The sequence below is a fragment of the Loxodonta africana genome, chromosome 15 (genome assembly GCF_030014295.1).
Source record: "Loxodonta africana isolate mLoxAfr1 chromosome 15, mLoxAfr1.hap2, whole genome shotgun sequence".
Lineage (NCBI taxonomy): Eukaryota > Metazoa > Chordata > Mammalia > Proboscidea > Elephantidae > Loxodonta > Loxodonta africana.
Window position 1 is genome coordinate 48,748,068 of NC_087356.1, and position 26,232 is coordinate 48,774,299.

Sequence of the window (26,232 nt, forward strand, 5' to 3'; positions counted from 1 at the left end):
ACTCAAAAGTTAATAACAAACATGAAAACTTTAAGAAATTGTAAAAGAATACATTATTATGGTCTTGTTGCAAAGAAGGATTTCTTTGTGTGTGTGTGTGTGTGTGTGGTGAAAATATACATGATAAAACATTCACCGATTCAACAATTTCTAAATATACATTTCCATGGCATTGATTACATTCTTCATGTTGTGTAGCCATTATTGCTATACTTTTCCAAATTATCCTACCACCATTAAACTCAATGTCCCCTAAACAAAAGATTCCAGGGAAGTATTTCTTAAATAAGACCCAAAAGCACAGTCATAAAGGAAAATCTAGATAAATGTGGCCATATTAAAAATAAACAAAAAAAGCTACTGTTCACTAAAAGACATCATTTTTTAAAAATGAAAAGACAAGCCTCAAACTGGAAGATATTATTTGAAACACATTCTACTAAAAATTAATGTCCAGAATCAACTCAAAAGGAAATCATAAAAGAAATTGAAGCATTTTGACCAAAGATTCTGTAGAAGAATCCTGATCAAAAGGGGGAAAATGTAAAACAAAATTTCAAATTTCATGGGCTCCAGACTTCCTGGAGCCATGAAGGCTGGATGAACTCCTAAAACAATTGCCCTGAGTAGCCTTTAAACCATAAACCAAAAATACTGCCTGAAGCCTTCTTAAAACCAAACAGTAGTTTAGCTTAACTAGTAAAAAATGTCTGCCTAGAGAATTATACTGTTTTAAGAAATATCTATATGTGATCAAAGTGACAACAGCAACACGAAAGTTTAGATATGAACCTTAGGGGGACAGTGAATTTATGTTAATGGAGGAGGAACAACTCAGAGAAGGAGGGTGAGAATTGTTACACAACTCGAAGAATGTAATCAATGTCACTAAATGGTATATGTAGAAATTTCTGAGTTGTTGTATGTTTTGCTGTTTTATATTCTCAACAGTAACAACAAAATAAAGAAAATTAAAGAAACCAAAGCAAAACATTATAAAAATGAGCAAAAGACACAAATAAGCATTTCACAAAAGTGGGAAGCATTATGAATGACCGATAAAGATGTGAGAAGATACCTACTTTCTTAGTAATAAGGGAACACAATTTTAAGGCTATAATGAAATAAAATTTTGTACACATAAGCTTGGCATTGCAGTGGCAGTTTAATCACTCTCAACTAAGTTGAAAAGCAATTTGGTATCACCTAGTGAAATTAAAGATGTGCATTCCCCAATACCTAGCAATTCCACCGCAAGTTATATATACTATAAAACTCTTGCACATGCACACCGTGAAACACATACATTAATGTTCATATCAGTATAGCTTAAATAGCCCCAAACTAGAAGTGCTTAAGTGTTCATCACCCAGAGAATGTATAAGTAATTTTTAGTGTTTCGTAAGTATATTACTATTAAAAAAAACAAACCTATTGCTGTCAAGTCGATTCCAACTCATAGTGACCTATAGGACAGAGTGGAACTGCCTCATAGAGCTTCCAAGGGGTGGCTAGTGGATTCAAACTGCTGACCTCTTGGTATGCAGCTGAGTTCTTAACCACTGTGCCACCAGGGCTCCATATATTACTATAGAGCAGTAAAAATAATGAACCTAATGATCAATTTAATGTTGAATAATAAAAAGAGTCTAGAAGAATACATACGTGAGGTTAATTTTGCATGTCAGCTTGGCTAGGATATGATTCCCAGTGGTTTGGCCAGACACTGGACTGGCTGCTGTTCCACAGTGTAATATGATATAATGTAACCTAATTTAATGTGTATCTTATTTTTATGCAAATAATGCACACATTCTATGTTTTTTTGCCAACTGTACCTTCCCTAAAGAGACATTTTTGTAGGCATGCTATGCTAATATTTTTTACAGCAGCATGTAATGTAATGATCGATCAATCAGTTGAAAGGCGAATTTCCTAGGGAGTGTGGTCCACCTCCAGAATATAAATGGATATTCTGGTAGAGCTCTCCTACTGTCTCTCTCCATCTCTCTCTTCATTCTTCTCTCCCCCCTCCCTTCCCCTCTCTCTTTCAACCCTGTACTCTTCTTGTTGCCCAACCTACTGATCTTGGGATGTAAACCTGCAAAAGTCTCTGGCCTGTTGCCTGCCCTACAGATACCGGACTTTCCAGCCCCACACAATCGTGAGAGCCAGAAGAGGTCCCAACCCTGCCGCCTGACCTATAGATTTGAGACTTGCCAGACCCCACAGTTGCATGAACCATTCCCTTGAAATAAATCTCTCTCTCTCTCTCTATCTATCTAATCACTAGTTCTGTTTCTCTGGAGAATAAGACACCCTGAATAAGACAACATACAAAGTTTGGTGAAGTGTAAGACAGTACAGAATATTGGGGAAGCCAGCACAACCTGTACAAGGCAAGGCCATGGTAGCTCCATAGACACATCCAAACTCCCTGAGAGACCTAATTGGTGGGCTGAGGCTTTGGGGACCATGGTCTCAGGGAACATCTAGCTCAATTTGCATAACAGAGTTTATAAAGAAAATGTTCTACATTCTACTTTGATGACTAGTGTCTGGGGTTAAGACCATGAGCAGCCATCTAGGATACTCCACCGGTCTCACCCTTTCAGGAGCAAGGAAGAATAAAGAAAACTAGAGACACGAGGAAAAGATTGGTCCAAAGGACTAATGGACCACATTTGCCATGGCTGCCACCAGACTGAATCCAGTACAACTAGTTGGTGCCCGGCTACCACCACCGACTGCTCTGACAGGAATCACAATAGAGGGTCCCAGATAGAGCTGGAGAAAAATGTAGAACAAAATTCTAGCTCAGAAAGAAAGACCAGACTTGCTGGCCTGACAGAGACTGGAGAAACCCTGAGAGTATGGCTCCTGGACACCTTTTCAGCTCAGTAATGGGGCCACTCCTGAGGTTTACCCTTCAGCCAAAGATTGAACAGGCCCATGGAAGAAAACAAGACAAAAGGGGCACACCAGCCGTGGGGTAGGGACTGGAAGGCAGGAGGGAACAGGAAAGCCAGTAATAGGGAACCCAGGGTAGAGAAGGGAGAGTGCTGACATGTCATGGGGTTGTTTACCAATGTCATACAGCAATGTGTATACAACTGTTTGATGAGAAACTAGTTTATTCTGTAAATCTTCATCTAAACTTCAATTAAAAAAAAGAAAAAAAGACAACATAGAGTATGACAACAAAAATAATCTAACAATACAAACATCATTTGTATAAGGTAACCAAAAACATGCAAATCCAAACAATATCCTAGCAATGTGTGTATATATATATATACAGTAAAACAATAAATTACAGCAAGGGAATGATAAATGCAAAACACAGAATAATCCAGTTGCCAGTGTGCATGGAGGAAAGGATATAATTATGTATATTGATAACATTCTATTAATATTCTTAGTATTAAATTGGGTGGTTGGCAAATGTGTATTCATTATATTATTCCTCACATCATATGAATGTGATATATACATATTCTTTTGTAGGTATAAAACATGTCATAATTTTTTATGATACGCTGAGATGAGATGAGATACAGGGATTGCAGGTTTGTTTGGGTGAGTCAACTATGTGCTGCCTTAGGCAGGATAACAAAGCAATCAAATGACAAGAATGATCAGAAATAAAATTGTAAACAGAAAAAACATTCTAGGATGCTGCTAAAAAGGCAACTGGAGTACATTTGTCATCTTAAATCCATGCATTAGAAAACCCAAAAAAAGGACAATAAAGAAAGTAATCATTCTACACAAAATCCTTATCATGGCTTAGAAGACCCTACATGATCTAACTACTACCTGTTTCTCCAATAAAATCCTATTTTCTGGCTCACTTACTACACCTCACTCTTACTCATCATTTGATCCCAGCAACATATCAAGCTCTCTATTGCCTCATATATGGAGTTCCCTCTGCCTGTAACATTCTACCACCACTCCTTATCTAGTTGGTTTCTTAGGTCTAAGTGTTACTTTCTCAGGAGATCTTCCCTAACCACCCAATTTCAAATTCGCTCATAGTCCCTGTTCCTTTTTTTAATGTATTCACCACAATTTGTAATTAAAGATTAATTCGTTCATTGATCAAATATCTGCTCCACTCACTAGGCTATATGGCCCGTGAGAGAACCTAAACTTATGCCTTTTCTCCAACAGAAACCATTAGCTATTGTACACATTGAAGAGAAGTTAAATAGGTGGGTTAATTCAGAGTTGGGTTTTTCTGAGCAGTGTTTCAGTTTGAGATGAGAGATTGATGGCATTTTCATTGAATTTAGCCAAGGACTTCAAAATGCCCAAATCCTGCCCATGGCCACATGAGTCAAGAGGCATCCTACAGAAATATATACACAGGACAGTTACTTAGCTGGGGATTTGACCCCAACTCAACACAGAGCTCAAATACTGATCTGAAACCCATGACAACTTCTTTCCTTTAAGCCAGTTGGATAAAGAGCCTCCAATCTCCCCGCAAAAGTAATGAGGCCTACTCTATTTTTCCCTTAATCCCATACCTGAGTTTAATCTTAACATGATATTACAAAGAAGGGCTTTTATTCTAACACTGGTGGAAAAGTAGAAAGAGGAAAAAAGAATGCAATAACTGTAGTTCTGGATGGCAAATGAAAAGAAGATAGAGAGAGAAAGATACGGGAGAGAAGGGGGGAGGGGAGAAAGACAGAGAAGCAGGGCTGTATTCTACCCACATGGGAAGAAGAGACAAAAGAAGCCCATCCTCATTTGAACTTACCTTTCAATCAGGAAATGATTTCCTTAAATATGAAGAGTAGAATGACAGGGAGAATAAGCCCTGACCCTACTCTGTAGGCCAAGTGATGAAAAGACAAGTGCAGGTTCTCTGAAAGAACTGACAAGAGGTCTAAAGCAATGGACCATGATGGATATGATGACAAGGGAAGGAAAAGAAGCCACAGGGTGCAGAAAGCTGGGAAGCAGATGGACCACATGAATGGTAGCTTTTTGAATATGAAGAGTAGCATTATAACAGGAGTAGCTTCCAAGAGTGAGGGAGTGAAAGGATAGGCTGCTGTGGCATGACAATGGCTATGTAAATTTAATAATAGTTCAGAAGTGGAGCCATTCTGGGTGATAAGAGCCAGGGAGTGTCTTGAGTATGGAAAGATGAAGTAGGGCAAATGTGATGGTCACTGGTGTTGAGGAGGCCAAGGATATAAGACATTGCAGGGGCATTCTGTGATGGTGGAAAGACTTAGATGAATATAGGAAGATTAATGAGTGGATATCACTGATCATATATCAGTAAATATATTGTATTGGAGAAGGAAAATGTATTAAAATAGTAAGAAACCAAATGAGTTACATTAGAAAATCCAGGTAAAATTAACAAAATGAACTGAACTTGTGGTGCAGCATATTTTAGGGGAAAAAAAGATGGCAGGATTATTACTGGGATCATAACAAAGAGGTTGGACCAAAGACTAGACATGCCCATAAAATAAAATGACACTAAATAGGCACACCAGCCCAGGGGCAAGGACAAAAAGGCAAGAGGGGACAGGAAAGGTGGTAATGGGGAACCCAAGGTCAAGAAGGGGAGAGTGTTGACACATCATAGGGTTGGCAACCAATGCCACAAAATAATATCTGTATTAACTGTTTAATGAGAAAATAATTTGCTCTGTAAACCTTCATATAAAGCACAATTTAAAAAAAAGGAATTATCTATATGAGCTTAATCTGACTATAGTTAAAGCACAGATGAGAAGTTTAAGGAGCAGAGAGCCTAAATTAATGGTGATGAAACAATACGGGTAGAGATAGTGGGGATGGTGACACTATGTGAAGTATGTAACCAATGTTATTGGACTGTTCATGTAGAAATTGTGAATGGACTTATGTTTGGTCATGTATATTGCCACCTAAAATAAATACAATATTTTAAAAAAAGAAAAAAGAGGTTGCAGTTTGACCACATGGAGCAGAAAATACAGCTGCAACTGGACAGTATTTGACTTCTCTGGTTGCTTCGGCAACAGAGCCCATCTCAGAATACTACTACGGTAAGAAGACACAGGTGCAAATATAATAATGCTGTAATTAAAGGGAGAGCACAAGTAGTCTAGCTGGCTCCCCTTGGCCCCTTACGGGAAAGTCTGAGAAGGAGTTTGGAAAAGGGTTGTGCAGCAAAGGTGACATTCTGTGGAAAGGAATTTGAGTTATGCATTAAAGAGGTCCATGAAGCCTGCAAGCTCTCCCCGGATACAGACAGGCTCAGCCTTGCTACTTCTCTGTCAGGTCCTCAGGTATGTGTACAAAGGAAGTAAATGTTTCCCATGCTTCCCTATCCCACATCATCTCACCTGCTCTTCTGCTGCCATCGCTGCAGGGGTGAGAGTTTGGACAAGCAAAAAGGAGCCTGGTCTCCTGGTGGTCTGAATGCTTTGGATTGGTGCCATTGTGACAATCGGCTATCCAGACAGCTCTCTCTGCCTCTGCTAGGGCTGAGAAGGGCCGAGACCACTCACAGGAGGAGCGGGAGTAAAACAGGGAATCAACAAGAGCTGGAGTCAGAGGCTAGAGGTGGGTAACCAGGAAGTGGGTAAATGAGAGGCAGAGGATGGGTCAGTTACTTGGCTTAAGTCTCAAAGAAACAGGGTCTTCACTATGAAAAGAGCATTGTAGAGTAAAAAGAAAACATTCGTTTCTGCACAGACAACACAGTGTGTATAAACAGCATATGTTAACTTTTTCATTTTATTTGATTTCTTAGAAAGATCATGTGTGCTTCAGATTTACATTTGTGGGGTCAAGTATTCTGAGCTTCTCACTTTATCAACATTTTATTTAATGGTCAACAGATTTTATTGCAGCAATATGACAAACATTGCCCATTAGGTAGGCATATCTTGTAAGCATCAGAAAGAGATTAGCTAACTTCAGTTACAAGAAGAATGTCCTGGTAGGTTAGGAGGTGATGACCGACCCGAAGCAAGCCTTGGGATGAGCAGATGGGCAGTTCCAGCAGCCTTGGTGTTCGGGGTTGACAGGCAGGTTACTTATAGCCCCATGGCTGAGATGACTCAGCTCAACTGATTTGCTACTTTATGTCACTCTACTCAAGATTCAGTATCCTGGAAAAGAAAGACCAGTTAGCCCACTGTGGGTCACATGCCCACTTCTGGGAGGGAGGGGTGGCTTCCAGAAGGGAGGAACAGCAGCTTGAGAAAGATCCAAAAAGACTGGTCCCAGATGCAACAAATTACCCTTCAGAATGCCATACCTAGGTGAGATATGTTTGTGAACTGAATGTCAGGACCAGCTTTCATTTCCTCAAACACGATGATCTACCAAGAAGAAAAAGGTAGGGAGGTTTATATTATGCCTCTGAAGGCAAAGCAGAGCCCAAGAGAAGTAGAATGGGAGGCTGGAGTGGGCAGTAGTTTCACCTCATTTTTTCCTGGATGAAGCCAGGGTCCCGGAAGGTAAAAAGTTTCCTGGGGACCTATCTCCCAGTAGCGCCCTAGGTTTTGTCCATTGATAAAAATTACTCCTTTTTTCCAGCCCTGGAAAAGATTGGAATGGAAAACTGAGGATCTGAACTCTAGAGGTAAAGACACTGGGGGTAAAGACACCTACACATACACACACCTCACATACCATCATACAAAAAACACACGAAATTATAGGCATCCCCAGGCAAGATTCACCAGGGCTCACACACTCCTGTACCAGCTAAGGCCCTACATCAGAGGTAACTTGGAAAGTTCTATGTTCCTGTCCCTAGCCTGGGGCTAGCTTAGCAGCCAGGCCTCAGAAAAGAAAGTACTGATTTCTAAGTCATCTCCCTACTCCCTATCTGGAGCCCTGATGACACAGTGGTTAAGAGCTTGGCTGCTAACCAAAAGGTCTGCAGCTCAAATTCCCCAGCTGCTCCTCGGAAACCCTATGGGGCAGTTCTACTCTGTCCTATAAGGTCGCTATGAGTCAAAATCAACTTGACGGCAACAAGTTTGGTTTTTAGTTGGTCCCTACATCTGCCTTAAGCCAGGGGAGGGATTTTCCCTCTACCGTCAGGGCTTCATGAAAACACACTAGTCCCAAAGAATATCCAGAGTTGTAGAATTCCAGCTGTGTCTTGGAATCCCACGGACAACATTCTCACCACAGGCTGGCTGATCAGTTCATTAAGGAGTTCAGGGTCTCAAGTCCTTGGAGTTTGTCTGGTGACTGGTGGCTCACTTTCACTGAATTCCCTGTGAAATGGATCTGCAGCTATCCCCACTAGGAAACACAACTTATGTCTCTTTCACTTGATAAGCTGGAAGCTTATCACCCCAACCATGGCTAAACCTGGGAAGGAGCAGCATCTCAGATGTCTATGGGTGGCTGAGGTCCTTGTGAGCTTAGATCCCAGGACATAAGTTGGGACCCATTTACCAAGGAGTTTTTTCTCAAAGGTTCTTTTGGGGTGGGAGGGTTGGAGGGGTCTCAGGCAGGGGAGAAAGTTCACTAACCTTCAGTTTTATGAAAGTGTCTCTGGGGGTGTGATCAACTCTCAGGAAACCAAGGAAGAAGGCAGGGCCCGAAACTTGATTTGGTAATGGTTTCCACAGGTTAGGAAGGCCCCTGAGGGAACAGCCAAGCAGCAAGTGGACAACTAGTACTTTTCTTTATATTGCATCAGGGTGACCTTTGGAGGAAGTCTCCCCCTGCCAGAACCTGGTGTCCTCTCTAGAGCACAGGCATATGCTTTAGGGTACATGATGCATAAATAAGGAGTGAGGCTGGCAATGGGGTGAATGAGGTTGGTCACCGCTTTGCCCCAGACAAGTATGAAACCCGGGGTCATTTCCTTAATGTCTGAGTCTCAGTCTTTCTTATTTGCAAATAAAGAGGTCGGGATGATGATCTCTGAGGTCATTTCATCTCTAAATGCTTATCCTCTTTGTGCGTCACCTTGAGCCAATGGCTGGGCACCTACCTTTGTATGAAATTAGCCTTCATCTCCAGGCTGAAGATCTTAAATCCCCTTAATGGGGAATTATTCAGATAGATGTTCCCAGTTAAACCTGGTGGAGAGGGAGAAAGGGAGCAAGCAGGAGGCAGAGGTGCACACTGGCTGAGGCCAGGGCTCCCCTGAAGGAGGATGTACTACTAGCCTCACCTAGATGGAAGGCTTCTGCAGACTCTTTTAAGACTTTTCTCTCTAAGTGCGCACCTCTTAATGTGATGCTTATATCTCCCACATGAATGCATAGGAGGTACTTCACTTTCTGCCAGGTCTAGCCAGCACAGGGGCTCAGGTTAACTTTAACTCTCAGGTAGGCAGAGGGGCAGAAGAAGGAAAGGATACAAGGTTCTGGGCACAGGGAGCACTGGGGGAAGGGAAAGGACAGCAGGCGTGGGGCTCCAGAGAAGAAAGTATTGAGTACCCTAGAAGGGACACTGTAGGGTTTCTCTTCTTCAGCTTTCTCTTGGTGGAGCAACTGTCAAAGCCCTCCCCGAAGAGGAAAAGGCATGCGCTGGCTCTGACTTGCATTCAGAACATACTTGGGGGACCCCCCTTGACCTTTCCCAGCAAAGCAAGGCTACGTCACAGCTTCTACACACTGGTGTTCACTGGTTGAGAGATCCTGCTCTCCTCCAAGCAAATAACTATCCACATGGTCCTCAGTCAGGGGCAAGAGCAAAAGGAATTTGGTACCTCTGGGTCTCAGCATCTCCCTTCAGGAGCCTACCTTTTCTCTCCTTATTGATATTCTGCCCATAGGCAATCCGGCCTTGATTCTCCACCAGGATACTTAGAGTCCAGTAGTTCCTGTAGCTCTGCTCAAGACAGACCAGCCAGAGTGGGCACCCCTTGGCATCCTTCTACAGACTGCCCAAGTCCCCCCTGGAGCTAGGATAAGGACAGAGCAGGGCTGATTGACAGCAGGACTGGATACATCAGAGCCTGCAGCCTCCAGCTCATGGACTAGGGAAGCCTGTGCTCTTCCTGCTCATCCCCTTCTCCTATGCCAGTCTTTTTAGGGAAAGTCATTAAGCATTTTATCAGACACTCTGTTGGGGTTGGTAACCAGCCCAGAGCTTCACGAGCAGCAGATATCCAGGGGGGAGCACAGCACAGACATTTTACCTCAGAGATCCACCCAGGTCCCCTTGTCCCTGTGGGCTCCTCTGCAAGGGGCAACCCAAAAGGTCCAGGTACACTACAAGTAAGCCCCCTGTCCAGGCAGCCACCAGAACTATCAGTCCATTAGCAATGGGACTGCATACATTTTTGAAGGGAAGGGTCAGGTGATCAGTGGAATGATCCAAGACTCCTACATACTTTTCATCCAAAAACACCTGCCAAACAGAAGGAAAGCAGTATTAGGGCCTCATAAGGAAGAGGGGCATTAAAAAGCAAAAGATAGGGGCAAGTCTAAGGGAATTGTTAGGGCTTTGTCTCCTGTGAGTTCACAACACAGAGTGATTTCAGGCAGCACAATGCTAAAACGCAGGAGATCAAGTGGGAGAAGAGTATGCCACATCATCTCTGGGCTCTGGCTCCAGTGTAGGCAAAAGAGAGCGAAAAAAAAAAAAAGAAAGAAATGAAGACCCACAGGGAATGAGGAAGGTCAAGAAGGAGTTAACAGTGTGAAAGAGATGATGGCAGTGGGAAGGATGATCGAAGGCAGTGGGTTTGGTTTTTTTTTTTTTTTTTTGGTTTAGGTTGGGTTGTTTGAATTAGATTACAAAATTTTCAATTTTACAACTGAATTTTTACAATTGAATTGAGGGTCAGCGAAAGACAGGAAGACTCTCAAAGAGATAGATTGACACAGTGGCTGCAACAATGGGCTCAAGCATAATAACGATTGAGAGGATGGCACGGGACCAGGCAGCATTTCGTTCTGTTGCACATAGGGTCGTGATGATTTGGAACCTACTTGACCGCACCTAGCAACAACAACCACCACCACCACCTAAGCCATGCAGGATTAGATAAGCATAAGTAATTTACCCCTTAGATTGTTTGAGTTAGGTTACAAAATTTTCAATTTTATAATCTTACTAGGAAACTATAAAAATAAAAACCGTAAGTATTAAAAACATATAAAGGTTAATCTTATACAAAACACAGAATTCACATTTTAGCTTACTAAATTCTAATTGCAAGGGCTACGCACTCCACAATAATTTACTGCGCACATACTGTGTGACCAAATACTTCCTTGAGAAATGGGTCACGGAGACAAAAACACAATCCAGGCCACTGAGGAACTAAGTTAGGGAGACAGGGTGAGGTTTAGTGAGGTAGCTAATTAGTTTGGTTTTGAACAGGATGACTTTGAGAAGTCTATGGAACACAGATAAATATCTAGCGAACAGCAAGTAATATGGGTCTGCATCTGAGAAGAAGGAGGGAAGAGCCGGAGTCACAAACAAAAAAGAAGTCCTTGAAGCCTTGGAAGAAGACAATAGAAAGAACAGAGGAAGTGTGATGAGCAAGAAAATGTGACCAATACCAAGTGAAAGCAGCCTTAACTTGGAAGATGAAGCCTACAGTCTTGGCTTTGTCACTTTTAGTCAAATACCCTGTAAAAGTCATTAAACTTCTATGAGGTTTCCTCATTTGTAACAAATATCTCACATGGGTGTTGTCAGAATTAAATGAGAAGAGCCAACTGAAATATGCTATGTAAATACTAGGGCTTAAATTCTTCCCAAGTCTCCTTAAAACATCTTCTGTTCCCATAAGGACCTTCCCCAGGGGTGTTTACATACCTTAGACATACAGTAGCAGTAGCATACATTTAAAATATTTCACTGAAGGCACAGAGGCTAAAGAAACAGCGATCGTTTTTTGAAAGTCAAAAAGAGATTTAACTGTCATTTAGACATTCACCTCAACAAGGGTTGGGTTATCTTATAAGCAGTGCCACCAAAACCAGCCTATTGTTCCCTACCTGAGCCCGATCTTGAACATTACCCCTTGATGTGAGGATGCCTCCAGTGGTTATGGAAGTCGCATACAGTGTGTATCCTGTGGACTGCCCACTACCTTGGTTCACAGGCAGCTCCTCCATGCAGATTGGCTTGACAGATTGAATTGGCTGTGGCAGAGACAAGAGCAAGATCCCAACTGAAGGTTCAAGCTGGAGAGAAGAAAATCAGAAACTCCCACCCAAAGCCTTCACCACAGGCGTGTCCCAAGAGCCTTGGAGAGAATAGAATAAAAAAGAATATATAATGATGATCATGCTTACCAGAGGTATATAAATTGCCAGTTTTGTTTACCAAGCCTACCTCATGTTTCTTTGTATATGCTAGCCAGGGAGAAATTCTTATGTTTCAGATGGAAAGGCTGAAGTCAAGAAAAGTGAATGGCTTGTGGGACTCACTCATCAGTTCATGGTGGAGCTTGGACTAGATTCCTGATCTCAGGAATCCCAGCCTACCTATGTCAGTTTCTGTCTTTCCTTGGCCCTCTCTTCTTTTTTCCTTTGTACACTATCTGAGAGACTTCCGCTGAAATATCTGCTGATCTAGTACTGACCTAAAGCACTCCAGTCTGTTTATCCTCATGCCCACCGGTGTCTCCATCTGGAGGTCAATAGATGTTTCAAACTCAACATAACCCAAACTGTGCTGACCACAGCACTCTCCAACCCCCCTTTTTCCTTCCAGAGTAGCAACAAAATCCATTCAGCTGAAAAGTTAAAAACAATGGACGATGTATCCTTGACCTCTCTCTGTCTTAACATACCACATCAACCAGCCATTACCTCTTAAAGACTCTGACTAAATGTCTGCTTTGCCAGTTCTCTTCTTCATTATGACAGTAGACTGCTGATTCTTGCAATGCTGTGGCGCAGCCCTGCTCTAATCCACCCCTACATGGCTATCAGAGAACCCCTTTGAGATGCACAGCTAATCACTGGACTCCTGTTCCTGCTTTAACTGGCTCCCCATAACTTTCAAGGAAATGCTCAAACTTCTCAGCACAAAATATGGTCCTTCAGAGATTCTTATAGAAATATATGATTCTGGGTCTGTGGGAAGAAACGCACCACCACATAGCCTGAAACATCCTAGGAGAACAAAAGGCAAAGGTGATCTCAAAGACTTCTAGAGTCATGTGGAGAGGGTAGGAGAGCCAACTCGGAGCCACTGGTCACAGATGGCATATGAGCATCAAAAAAAAAAAAAAAAAAAGACTGCAATGAGGTTGAAGCATATTAAATGTTTTTATAACCATACGAAGAGCAACAACAGCGAAACCACTCTCTGGCTACCTTTGGAGGGCCCCCAGGAATAAATTAATAATGCTGATAGAATAAAATACTTGAATTTTTTTCTTAACTTTTCTGTACAAACTATACTTCAGGGTAACAAAACAATTCTGATGAAGGAAAATTCTATGTAGAATTCAAGTAAATAAACACAGAAGGAATGATACTAATTAGAATGATACTATTTTGAAAGTCCTACAGCCAGAATGCATCTTAGAAGTGAGGATGGGAAGACTTCAGCTCACTTTGGCTCACTTACTTTGGACATGTCATCATGAATGACCAATCGCTAGAAAAAGCATCATGTTTGGTAAAGGGTCAGCAAAACCCTCAATGAGATGGATTGACACGATAGCTACGACAGTGGGCTTAAACACACCAACAATCATGAGGATGGTGTAGGACCGGACAACATCTTTTCTACTTTACATAAGGTCGTCATGAGTCAAAACCGAATCGATAGCAACTAACAACAACAAAAACTGAATGTAGGCAATAATTGTCAATGGCTGCTAGAACCATCAGGTAAAAGGATGATGGGAAAGTTTATAATGGATGGATTGGGCTAACAACACCTGAACCCACTGATAAATTATGAGAACAGAAACAGCCAGATAGTATATGCCTGGGATATGATACACAGGAAGCACACAGCACCACAGATGAAGTATACATGCAAACAAATAAAAACCCTAACCTGAATCCTCTTGAGCACCAAGACCTCTCAGTTTTAAAAAAATGCAGGGAGTATAGGTACATGTTACCTAACACAGTGGGAATCTAATCAGCAAAAAAAAAAAAAAAGTATAGAATTCTAGAGTCCAGGTACTTCAATAAATAAATGGAATGAAAAAAAGAAAAAAAATCTTTAGATTAAAAGAGACATATCAACTAAGTGCAATGTGTGATGGACATCATGTATACATTAATCTTAACAAACCAATGCTTAAAAGACATTTATGAGACAACTAAGAAAGGATTTTCCACAGTGGTGTGCTAGAGCTCACTTGTGCCAGCCACAACAGTTGACTGGGGGCTTCTCTCTGTGCTCAGTGTCATCACATTTAGTAGATGAAATCAGCCATGCTCTGAGGATCTACACTGATAATCATAGCTTTCCCCCAGAGAGATGGTTGCTAAACATTTTCCATTAATAATTAGGAACTATTATTACTATATTATCCATCACTCCTCTGTCAGTTTCTCATACTGTGGTAGCTTTCGTGTTGCTGTGATGGTGGAAGCTATGCCACCAGTATTTCAAATGCCAGCAGGGTCCACGATGGTGGGCAGGTTTCAGTGAAGCTTCTAAGACAGACTAGGAAGAAGGACCTGGCAGTCTACTTCTGAAAAACATGACCAGTGAAAACCTCCTGAATAGCAGTGGAATATTGTCTGACATAGTGCTGGAAGATAAGCCTCTAACCTAGGACAGGAACCATTCCCGAAGACAACTCATCAGACATGAAAGAGACTGGACAGTGGGTAGGAGAGAGATGCTGATGAAGAGTGAGCTATTTGTATCAGGTGGACACTTGAGATTGTGTTTGCATCTCCTGTCTGGAGGGGGAATGGGAGGATAGAGAGAGTTGGAAGCTGGCAAAATTGTCACGAAAGGAGAAAGGAGAGACTGGAAGGGCTGACTCATTAGGGGGAGACCAAGTGGGAGTACGGAGTAAGGTGTATATAAACTTATATGTGACAGTTTGACTTGATTTGTAAACGTTCACTTGAGGCTCAATAAAAGTTTAAAAAAAAAAGAAAAGATAAGCCTCTAAGGTTGCAAGGCACTCAAAATACAACTGGAGAATGCTGCCTCCTCAAAGTGGAGTCAACCTTAATGACATGGATGGAGTAAAGCTTTTGGGACCTTCATCTGCTGATGTGGCATGATTCAAAATAAGAAGAAACAGCTGCAAACATCCATTAATAATCAGAATATGGAATGCATGAAGTACGAATCTAGGAAAACTGGAAGTCATCAAAAATGAAATGGAATGCATAAACTCTGATATTCTAGGCATTAGTGAACTGAAATGGGCTGGTATTGGCCATTTTGAATCAGACAATCACATGGTCTACTACGCCAGGAATGACCAATTGCAGAGAGTAGTGTCATATTTATCATCAAGAAGAACACTTCAAAATCTATCTGAAGTGCAATGCTGTCAGTGATGGGATAATATTCATACATCTACAAGGAAGATCAGTTAATGTGACTATTATTCAAATTTATCCACCAAACACTAATGCCAAAGATGAAGAAATTGAAGATTTTACCAACTTCTGCAGTCTGAAATTGTTTAAACATGCAATTAAGATGCATTGACAATTACTGGTGATTGGAATGTGAAAGTTGGAAAGAAAGAAGGATTAAAGAAGGATTAGTAGTTGGAAAATATGGACTTGGTAATAGAAATGACAACAGAGATGACACGACAGAATTTTGCAAGATCAATGACTTATTCCTTGCAAATACCTTCTTTCAACAACATAAACACCAACTATACACATGGACCTCACTAGACTGAATACACAGAAATCAAACTGACTACATCTGTGGAAAGAAATGACACAGGAGCTCAAGACCATCAGTCAGAAGAAGGCCAGGGGATGGTTGTGGAACAGACCATCAATTGCTCATAGGCAAGTTCAAGATGAAGCTAAAGAAAATTAAAACAAGTCCGTGAGAGCCAAAGGATGACCTTAATTACATTCCATCTGAATTTAGAGATCATCTCAAGAATAGATTTGATGCATTGAACACTAATGACCGAAGACCAGACAAGTTGTGTAATGACATCATACATGAAGAAAGCAAGAGGTCATTAAAAAGACAAGAAAGAAAGAAAAGACCAAAGTGGATGTCAGAAGAGACTCTGAAACTTGCTCTTGAACATCAAGTAGCTAAAGCAAATGGAAGAAATGATGAAGTAAAAGCGCTGAGCAGATTTCAAAGGGCAGCTGGAGAAGACAAACTAAAGTATTACCATGAAATGTGCAAAGACCTGGAGTTAGGAAACCAAAAGGAAAGAACACGCTAGGTATTTCTCAAGTTGAAAGACATGAAAAAAAATTCAAGCCTTGAGTTGCAATTTTGAAGGATTCTATGGCCAAAACACTGACCGATGCTGGAAACATTTAAAAGAAGATGGAAGGAACTGGACTAAGTCAAAAACAAAGAAGTTTCCTGAATAAACTGAATGCTTCGAAGGCCAGTGTAGCAGGGGCAGGGGTTTGGGGATCATGGTTTCAGGCGACATCGAAGTCAATTGGCATAATAAAATCTATCAAGAAAAATTCTGCATCCCACTTTGAAGAGTGGTGTCTGGGGTCTTAAATGTTAGCAAGCAGCCATCTAAATGCATCAATTGGTCTCAACCCACCTGGATCAAAGGAGAATGAAGAACACCAAGGACACAAGGTATTACGAGCCCAAGAGACAGAAAGGGTCACATGAACCAGAGACTACATCATCCTGAGACCAGAAGAACTAGATGGTGCTCAGCTACAACCGATGACTGCCCTGACAGGAGACACAACACAGAACCCCTGAGGGAGCAGGAGAGCAGTGGGGTGCAGACCCCAAATTCTCATAAAAGACCAGACTTAATGGTCTGACTGAGACTAGAAGGACCCCGGTGGTCATGGCCCCCAGACCTTCTGTTGGCCCAGGACAGAAACCATTCCCGAAGAATGGATTGGACATGGATTGGACTGGAAAAGGGGTTGGAGAGGGATGCTGGTGAGGAGTGAGCTTCTTGGATCAGGTGGACACTTGAGACTATGTTGGCATCTCCTGCCTGGACGGGAGATGAGAGGGTAGGGGGGTTAGAAGCTGGCAAAATGGATACAAAAATAGAGAGCAGAGGGAGAGAGCGGTCTGTCTCATTAGGGGGAGAGTAATTGGGAATATGTAGCAAGGTGTATATAAGTTTTCGTGTGAGAGACTGACTTGATTTGTAAACTTTCACTTAAAGCACAATAAAATTATAAAAAAGAAAGAAGATGGAAAGAATGCACAGAGTCACTACCAAAAAGAATTAATCGACGTTCAACCATTTCAGGAGGCAGCATATGATCAAGAACCAACAGTACTGAAGGAAGAAATCCAAGCTGCACTGAAGGTAATGGCAAGAACAAGTCTTCAGGAATTAACAGAATACCAACTGAAATATTTCAACAAATGGATGCAACACTGAAAGTGATCACTTGTCTATGCCTAGAAATTTGGAAGACAGCTTCCTGGTTAAGTGACTGGAAGAGATTCGTATTCGTGCGCATTCCAAAGAAAGGTGATCCAACAGAATGTGGAAATTATTGAACAATATCATTAATGTCACATGCAAGTAAAATTTTGCTGAAGATGATTCAAACACTGTTGCAGCAATACGCTGATAGGGACCTGCCAGAAATTCAAGCCAGATTCAGAAGAGGATGTGGAACGAGGGATATCAATTTGCTGATGTCATATACACCTTGGCTGAAAGCAAAGAATACCAGAAAGATGTTTACCTGTGTTTTATTAACTATGCAAAGGCATTTGACTGTTTGGATCATAACAAATTATGGATAACACTGCGAAGAGTGGGAATTCCAGAACACTTAATTGTGCTCATGAGGAACCTGTACATAGATTACAAGGTAGTCGTTCGAACAGAACAAAAGGATACTGCGCAGCTTAAAATCAGGAAAGGTGTGTGTCAAGGTTGTATCCTTTCACCATACTCATTCCACCTGTATGCTGGGCAAATAATCTGAGACTTTGGACTATATGAAGAAGTACGTGGCATCAGGACTGGTGGAAGGCTCATTAACAACCTGCGATATGCAGATGACACAGCCATGCTTGCTGAAAGTGAAGAGGACTTGAGGCACTTACTGATGAAGATCAAAGATTACAGCCTCCAGGATGAGTTACGATTGAACATAAAGAAAACAGAAATCCTCACAACAGGACCAATAAGCAATATCATGAAAAATGGAGAAAAGATTGAAGTTGTCAAGGATTCATTTTACTTGGTTCCACAATCAACACCCATGGAAGCAGCAGTCAAGAAATCAAAAGACACATTGCATTAGGCAAGTCTGCTGGAAAAGACCTCTGTAAAGTGTTAAAAAGCAAAGATGTCACCTTTTGGACTAAGGTGCGCCTGACCCAAGCCATGGTGTTTTCAGCAGCCTCAGGTGCATGCGAAAGCTGGACAATGAATAAGGAAGATCATATGATCCAGCAATCCCACTCCTAGGAATACATCTAGAGAAATAAGAGCCATCTCACGAACAGGTGTATCCACACTCACGTTCATTGCAGCATTATACACAATAGCAAAAACGTGGAAACAACCTAGGTGCCCATCAACAGATGAATGGATAAACAAACTGGTACATACGTACAATGGAATACTATGCAACGATAAAGAACAATGATGAATCTGTGAAACATCTCACAACATGGATGCATCTGGAGGGCATTATGCTGAGTGAAATAAGTCAGTCTCAAAAGGACAAATACTGTATGAGACCACTATTATAAAAACTCATGAAAAGGGTTACAAACAGAAAGAAATAATCTTTGAGGGTTATGAGGTAAGAGAAGATTGGGGAGGGAAAAACACTAACTAGACAACAGATAAGTGGTAACTCTGATGAAGGGTAGGACAGTACGCAATACTGGGGAAGTCAGGACACCTTGACCAAGGCAAGATCATGGATGCTTCATAGACACATCCAAACTCCCTGAGGGACTGAGGGCTAGGGACCATGATCTCGGGGAACATCTAGCTCAATTGGCATAACATAGTTTATAAAGAAAATGTTCTACATCCTAGTTTGGTGAGTAGCGTTTTGGACCTTAAAAGCTTGTGAGCAGCCATCTGAGATATTCCACTGGTCCCACCCCAGCTGGAGCAATGGAGAATGAAGAAAACCAGACACATGGGGAAAGATTAGTTCAAAAGACTAATGGACCACTACTACCACAGCCTCCACCAGACTAAGTCCAACACAACTAGATGGTGCCTGGCTACCACCACTGACTGCTCTAATGGGGATCACAATAGAGGATCCCAGGCAGAGCTGGAGAAAAATGTAGAAAAAAATTCTAACTCACAAAAAGATCAGACTTACTAGTCTGACAGAGACTGGAGAAAGCCCGAGAGGAATGCCCCCAGACACGTTTTCAACTCAGTACTGAAGTCACTTCTGATGTTCACTCTTCAGCCAAAGATTAGACAGGCCCATAAAACAAAATGACCCTAAATGGGCACACCAGCACAGTGGCAAGGACAAGACAGAAGAAAAGGACAGGAAAGCCAGTAATGGGGAACCCAAGGTTGAGAAGGGGACAGTGTTAACACATCATAGGGTTGGTAACCAATGTCACAAAAGAACATGTGTATTAATTGTTTAATGAGAAAATAATTTGCTCTGTATACCTTCATATAGAGCACAATTTTAATAAAAAAAGCTGGTTTCGGTTTGCACTCTCTGAGATGTGAGCTGTCGTATTACCAAGATCATGCCAGCAAAGTACCAACATACATTCCAAAAATAAACCTAGGTTCATTTGGTAGGGGAAAAAAGATACATCAATGTATTTTAAAATTTACTGTAATTTCTTTGACAAAGAAATAAATTTAAAATTAAAAAGAATCAAATGACGTATTGCATTGGGCAAATCTATTGCAAAAGACCTCTTTAAAGTGTTAAAAAGCAAAGATGTCACCTTGAGGACTAAGGTACTCGGACCCCGGCTATGGAATTTTCAGTCGCCTCATAGGCATGTGAAAGCTGGACAATAATAAGGAAGAATTGATGCCTTTGAATTATGGTGTTGACAAAGAATATTGCCAGAAGAACAAAAAAAATCTGCCTTGGAAGAAGTACAGCCAGAATGCTCCTTAGAAGCGAGGATGGTGAGACTTCATCTCACATACTTTGAAAATGTTATCAGGAGGGATCAATCCCTGGAGAAGGACATCATGCTTGGTATAGTACAGGGTCAGCGAAAAAGAGGAAGACCCTCAATGAGATGGATTGGCATAGTGGCTGCCGCAATGGGCTCAAGCTTGTCAATGATTGTGAGGATGCTGCAGGACCAGGCAGTGTTTTGTTCTGTTGTACATAGGGTCGTCATGAATGTGAACCAACTTGATGGCCTCTAACAACAACATTATTACTGTTGATAATGATTTTGTAGTTATGTCTTAAAGAGAGTCCTTATCTTTTGAGATACGTACTGAAATAGTCACAGCTGAATTTATATGATATTTGGGATCTGCTTTAAGATAATCCTGTAGAGGGCTGGAATAATGAGTAACGGTGTAGATAAAACAAGATTAGTGCAACACTGATAAAGCTGAAGCTGGGTGTTTCACACATGGCAGGGTTCACTACTATTCTCTCCACTTTTGTTTGTTTTGAAACTCCGTTAGAAAATATAAAAACAAAACCACAAAAGCCCTCCAGTATGCAGTGCCTGGTTCCCTTCCTGCCACTTTTTCTCTAATCCTATTTGCAGGCCTCCAAACACACAGTTTCCTCTGCGTTTTCAAACGGTGTCCACTGTGCCTGAAACTCCCTTTACCTCTCCCACTCCACCCTGTTGTCATCTCATCAGCACGTATTCACACTTTAGATCTCAAAAGTCACTTCACCTAGGATGTAATCTTGGACCCTCCAACTGCCCAACATGCTCTATAAAAATACTCTCTGTATCTATGTATGGAAACCCTGGTGGCGTAGTAGTTAAGAGCTATGGCTGCTAACAAAAGGTCAGGAGTTTGAATCCACCAGGCGCCCCTTGGAAACCCTATGGGGCAGTTCTACCCTGTTTTATAGGGTCACTATGAGTTGGAAATGACTCGATGGAAATTGGTTTTTTTTTTTTTTAATCTATGTATATGTAAAATCCATATACCTGTGGATTAAATATAAATATCTATGTTTATATCTATTTAAAATATCTATAAAATAATATCTCTATAAAAATCTTTATAACATGTAACAAATCTTTAGCACTCGCAACGTGCCAGGTACAGATATTAACTCTTAAATCCACACAACTCTATATAAGGCATGTACTATTATTAGCCTCATTTTACAGATGGGGAGACTTAGAGAGAGTGACATTAAATGACGTCCCTAAGGTCTCAGAGCTGGTAAATACTGGAGCCAGACATTATCCATGTTTTGCGAGCTAAGCCTTTCTCCTTTTTTCTTCTGTCCAAAGGTTAATTATGTTTCTATGCCCAGGAATTGCTCACCTCCTCCAGGTAGGGCAGGATATCCCACAGTGACAAGTAGTGTGATGGTATCACTGTGTTATACACAGCCTTAGGTTTACGTTCTGGTTGGAGGTGTGTGGGAACCACTGAAATGAGAAACAGGTAGTTGAGCATTCCAGGATCCCCCATCCCATCCCGTTCAAGGGCACAATGTACTATCACAAAGCCACCAGGAATGAAGGGTTCAGTCATAGGACATGACTGCCAATTTCAGGAAGAGTCATGAGGCAGGCTATGAGTGGGTGGGATCCTTTTATATCCATAGGCTAGGCAGGGTGCCTGCTATCTTGGAAGAGGAGGTGGCACATCAGCTGCATGCTCTGGGCCAGTAGTTCTCAACCAGGCTGTTCATCAGCATCTCCTAAACACTGATAGAAAAATACCCATGGCCGGATTCCACCCCTTCCTCCCCAGCACAACCAGGACATACTCCTCTAACAGCTCTGGGCAGAGCCTGGGCACCTCTGGGCTTTACGAGTTCCATGGAGCATTCTGATGCACAGCCTCCACTATCAACTAGGCCCTCTATGTTGAGCACTTAGAAGGCAGGCATTGTGCCACCTGCATATTTGAATCCTGGTGCCTTTTGATACAGTGAGTTGGAGAAAACTGGACATCTCCCCAAAAGACCTCTCCCCATTCCCTCACTCTTCCCTTCACAGGACAGAGGCTGCTTAAGGGACTGAGGTTTCATTCAGATTGAGGTTGTTGCTAGGTACCTAGGACAGAGCTAAAATACTCTTGAAATGTGAGGTATTCAGGGGTGTAGTCTCCATCCTCTGTCAGCAGTGCCCCATAGTCTGAAAAATATACGGAAATGTGTCACTTCTGCCAGCAAAGGAAGGGATGAGAGTTTAGTACCAAGTAAAAGAATCTTTAATATAGCAGCTTTGGGAAGAAAAAAACTTTGGGCATTGCACAATAAAATGCCAAGTCCCCATCTTCCTGGAAGCTTTGCCTGTGTCCCAGTTAGTTCAAGCCAGGAGAGACTACCATACTTTCCAGGGCTTTCAATAAGAGACAAATAGCACAAGCCTATGGACCTGTAGTAAACCACTGGCTGAGACTAGAGGCTACTTTCATCCAATGGTTCCTCCTTCCTACTCAATTTCCAATTGAACTCCTTTATTTCTTTCACCCTCAGCTTGTTTCTTGGTCTATCAGTAGAGCTATAGATTGGGAAAGAACTATTAGTCTATACCCTGGTGCAATACCCAGAGTATCCTGTTCTGCAATGAACCTCTATAAACAAGAGTCTATGCAGCAGATGAACAAGAGTAGGCTACCATGTGCAAAGTCCCAGAAAGCCTAGAGTCTAGTGGTGTATAAATTCTAGTGTTGTCAAGAGGACCAACTATCAAATCCTCAATCTCCAGTATGTGTTAAAGAAAAACTAACAGTTCTCAAGATTACTCTCAGGGCCAGTCTCAAATAGTGGGGTGGAATAGGCTGGAAACAACTCAGGGACAAGTACTTGCCGTAGCTGGTGACCACAGAGACATAGTTTTTTGAAGACATAGCTCCGCCCATGAAGCCAAAGTTGGTGCCACCATGGAACATATAGAAGTTGAGGGAAAACCTAAGTGTGAACATTTCACGCACATCTTTCAACAACACTGCAGACAGGTAAGAAGAAAAGGACAACGGGACAGAGAATTAGAGTATAAGAGATGTTAATAACCCCTCAATGGGCCTTCCAAATCATCTAGACCCAAAATATTCAACTTAACTGCTCAGTCCTTCAACATCTACCAAGACCTCATGCCCAAAAAACGTGTGGGTTTAGCTAGAATTCCCTGGGAAGAACTGATGGCGTTATTCCCAACATCATTTTCATAAACCAAAGTCGTTTTTTATTTTCTTCTAGTTTTCACATTTTGGAAGTTTTTTTTTTTTTCCTATCAAACAAACCACATGTATTAAAAAATTATTACTTGTGTATCTTTGTCTTAGGGAAATGTATGCCCAGGTTAAGTGTTTTGGAAGCGCTTGGTAACTTCAGACAAAGATGGATCTGAAATCATGGCAGCAGGAACATTTCTCTTCAAACCATATTATAATGATCATGGCCAATTCTCCAGGGAGGATTTGGTGGATAATCTCAGACGAAATAACTTTCTACTTGCATCCAACACACTTTCACGGAATTTCTCTAGTTGTCAGAACAATTCACTCTGATTAATGCCCTCAACAAATTGGAATTAGAATGAAAACGTTGCTAAAATTTCAACTTCAATTAAAATGATCTCTGGGATGCCAATTCTATGCTGTCATTTTATGGCATAGATGTCTTCAAGGTGTCTAATCACGTTGATGCTTATGAAGCTATAGCATCTAAGATCCTTGTCTCATAAATCTCAAGCATACTAATCAGCAGAAAAAAATAGGCCTGTGCTGGGTACTTCTATTCTCCTGAAAAAGGAACTAAAGGGTACTTACTGTGCAAATCAAGAGTGCGGCGGATAAGGCCCCATGTGTCAAAGGAGCTTGCTGTATATACTGTCATTAATACAGGACTAAGACCCTGAGAAAAAAATGAAATGTCAATTGGGAAAAGTTTGGTGCAATTCAGAATGCCCTAGATTGCTTAGAAGGTAATTGTAAAATCCAGTTCTCACAGGCGCCCTTTAAAACTCGGAGCATTCCCTCTCTGCTTACAGACTCTGAGTTCTACTTACCCTCTCATATATTCCTCTTTTGCCTTCACTGGCCTTCCTGCCCAAGCTAGGTAAAACTAATTGCCATTTCAACCTTGCCCTTTCTAGAACCAAAGGCTCTCTTGAGTGTTCAGAGTAGAGGTCTAGTAAGAAACTGCCTGACACAGAGGAAACACTACAAATATTCAATGAATTATTACCCAAAATGCTGAATCCTGTTAAAGGGGCATTCCAGAAACCCAGTTTCCCATGCATCTCAGCTCCCATTCTTCCCTTTGCTGTCACTGTGTCCTCTCTAGTCTTCATCTTTCCAATCCATTGGGACTTACTAGCTTCTCTATTCAGACTGAATGCTCTAGTTAACCCTTTCAATGTTGCTTATTCTAGGACTATAAAAGTAATCAGTCCTTTGAATTTCTGCCCTTGTGGCTATCACAGTCTCCAACTCTGGTGCCCTTCCAACCATTCTCTGCAATATCTGTGTCATTGCCTAAACTGTCAAATGCTTCCAAGAAGGCTGTGGAACCCTCCAACTTTTTTCACCACAAAGTCTGTGATTTGGCCTTATCTTTGTCTATATTTCTCCTTGGATGTTTTTATTAAACATTTTAAAAAATTATATTGAATTTCAAAAATAATGTTCTCAATCTTTAAGGCTCATTAAACTGAGGCCATCTAATTTAGGTGACTGCAACTTCCCTTCTCTCAATAGCACAGAGTTCTCAAATCAAGATCCTTACATTAAAAATTATTCCTTATTTGAGGTATTCTTGTATATCGCCCCTCACCTTATGTATGCATTTCCATCTCTAAATACTGAACTGCTAACAGCCATTTTCCAGTCATTGTTCAGTTTTGTGTGTTAGAATATAATCTTTATATTGGGTCAATTTATGTTTTCTTATTAATTTTTACACATTGAAACAAATTCTGCTCTCTGGTACTACAAAGATTTCCCTCTCACATGAAAACAGCCCCAAATTTTGAAGATGCTCACCAACCAAGTTTTCTTCAATGTGAGACTCCTTCCCAGTTCCTTTAATTCATCCTTACATAAACCCTAAACCAGATCTCCTCAAAGTATCCCACCTTGTTAAAATACCTCCTGAAGGAGTGTGCTGTCACATTGTAGAGAGAGCAACTAGGACCACATAACAATGTGTGTATAAATTTTTTGTATGAGAAACTAACTTGAGCTGTAAACTTTCACTTAAAGCACAATTAAAAAAACAAAACAAAAAAACATCCTGAGACATGATGGCCTGAGCAGAAAAACAGAAAACAAATAATCCAAATGTATTTTTACCAGTATGGAGAACCGTGGGAATATAACTTCCATTAATAAAACCCAAGTTTTCAAAACTCTTGGCAGCAGATGTCATAGACTTGATTTGGGTGGAGCTTGTGGTCAACTAACATCCTAAAACATAAACTGCTCTCAAGCTGGATCTTTTCATGTCCGTACTTGGTCATTTAGCTTTGTTATTGTTGCTTTTGTTTTCTTTTAATGCAGGGACTTCACAGTTACTCTTTGTTAATTTCGACCTACTGAGAAACACAAGGTTTTATCGTTTGGTGGATTAGCATCACCTGTTTTTTTTTTCCAGCACTGTCTCCTCGGGGCCCTTTATAAGCATGAATTATGTATCTTCTCTCATGAGGATATTGATCAGAATAAAGCCTCCCAGGCTGTAAAAAAGCTAGATCTAGCCTCCCCAAAGACAACGGGCATGTCTGTTTGACCACCAGTATAGACGGAGAGCCTAGTGTAGCACCTGGGCCAGTGCTCATTCTGAATAAACTGGAAATATTAACTCCTCATCTGGTTCTACCTGTAGCTCTTCCTTAACTCTACAGGCTGTTCCTTGTCCAGTCTGGAGGGGATTCTCTCTGCTAGAAAATATGAAAACAAAATGGGGGCTCAAAAGCCCTGCTTTCTCCCTCTATTCACTTTCTGTTACAACATCTGTCCTAACAACTGTTTCTCTTGTGTTGTTCTCTTTCTTA

At 41.3% G+C, this 26,232-nt stretch overlaps 1 protein-coding gene across 1 annotated transcript in view; it reads right to left on the reverse strand.

Annotated features, from left to right (window-relative positions):
• Positions 1-6,143: 6,143 nt before the first annotated feature.
• LOC100654625 (beta-galactosidase-1-like protein 2) overlaps positions 6,144-26,232 on the reverse strand; it is a 64,290-nt gene continuing 44,201 nt past the window's right edge. The window contains exons 9-21 of the mRNA XM_064268308.1: positions 24,008-24,092; positions 23,047-23,184; positions 22,288-22,368; positions 21,548-21,654; positions 11,955-12,101; positions 10,279-10,350; positions 9,741-9,873; positions 8,984-9,071; positions 8,517-8,628; positions 7,449-7,565; positions 7,283-7,346; positions 6,363-6,503; positions 6,144-6,199 (exon numbers count right to left, since the gene is read on the reverse strand). Coding sequence (XP_064124378.1) covers positions 6,144-6,199; positions 6,363-6,503; positions 7,283-7,346; positions 7,449-7,565; positions 8,517-8,628; positions 8,984-9,071; positions 9,741-9,873; positions 10,279-10,350; positions 11,955-12,101; positions 21,548-21,654; positions 22,288-22,368; positions 23,047-23,184; positions 24,008-24,092 — 1,341 coding nt within the window. The remainder of the gene's footprint in view (positions 6,200-6,362; positions 6,504-7,282; positions 7,347-7,448; positions 7,566-8,516; positions 8,629-8,983; positions 9,072-9,740; positions 9,874-10,278; positions 10,351-11,954; positions 12,102-21,547; positions 21,655-22,287; positions 22,369-23,046; positions 23,185-24,007; positions 24,093-26,232) is intronic.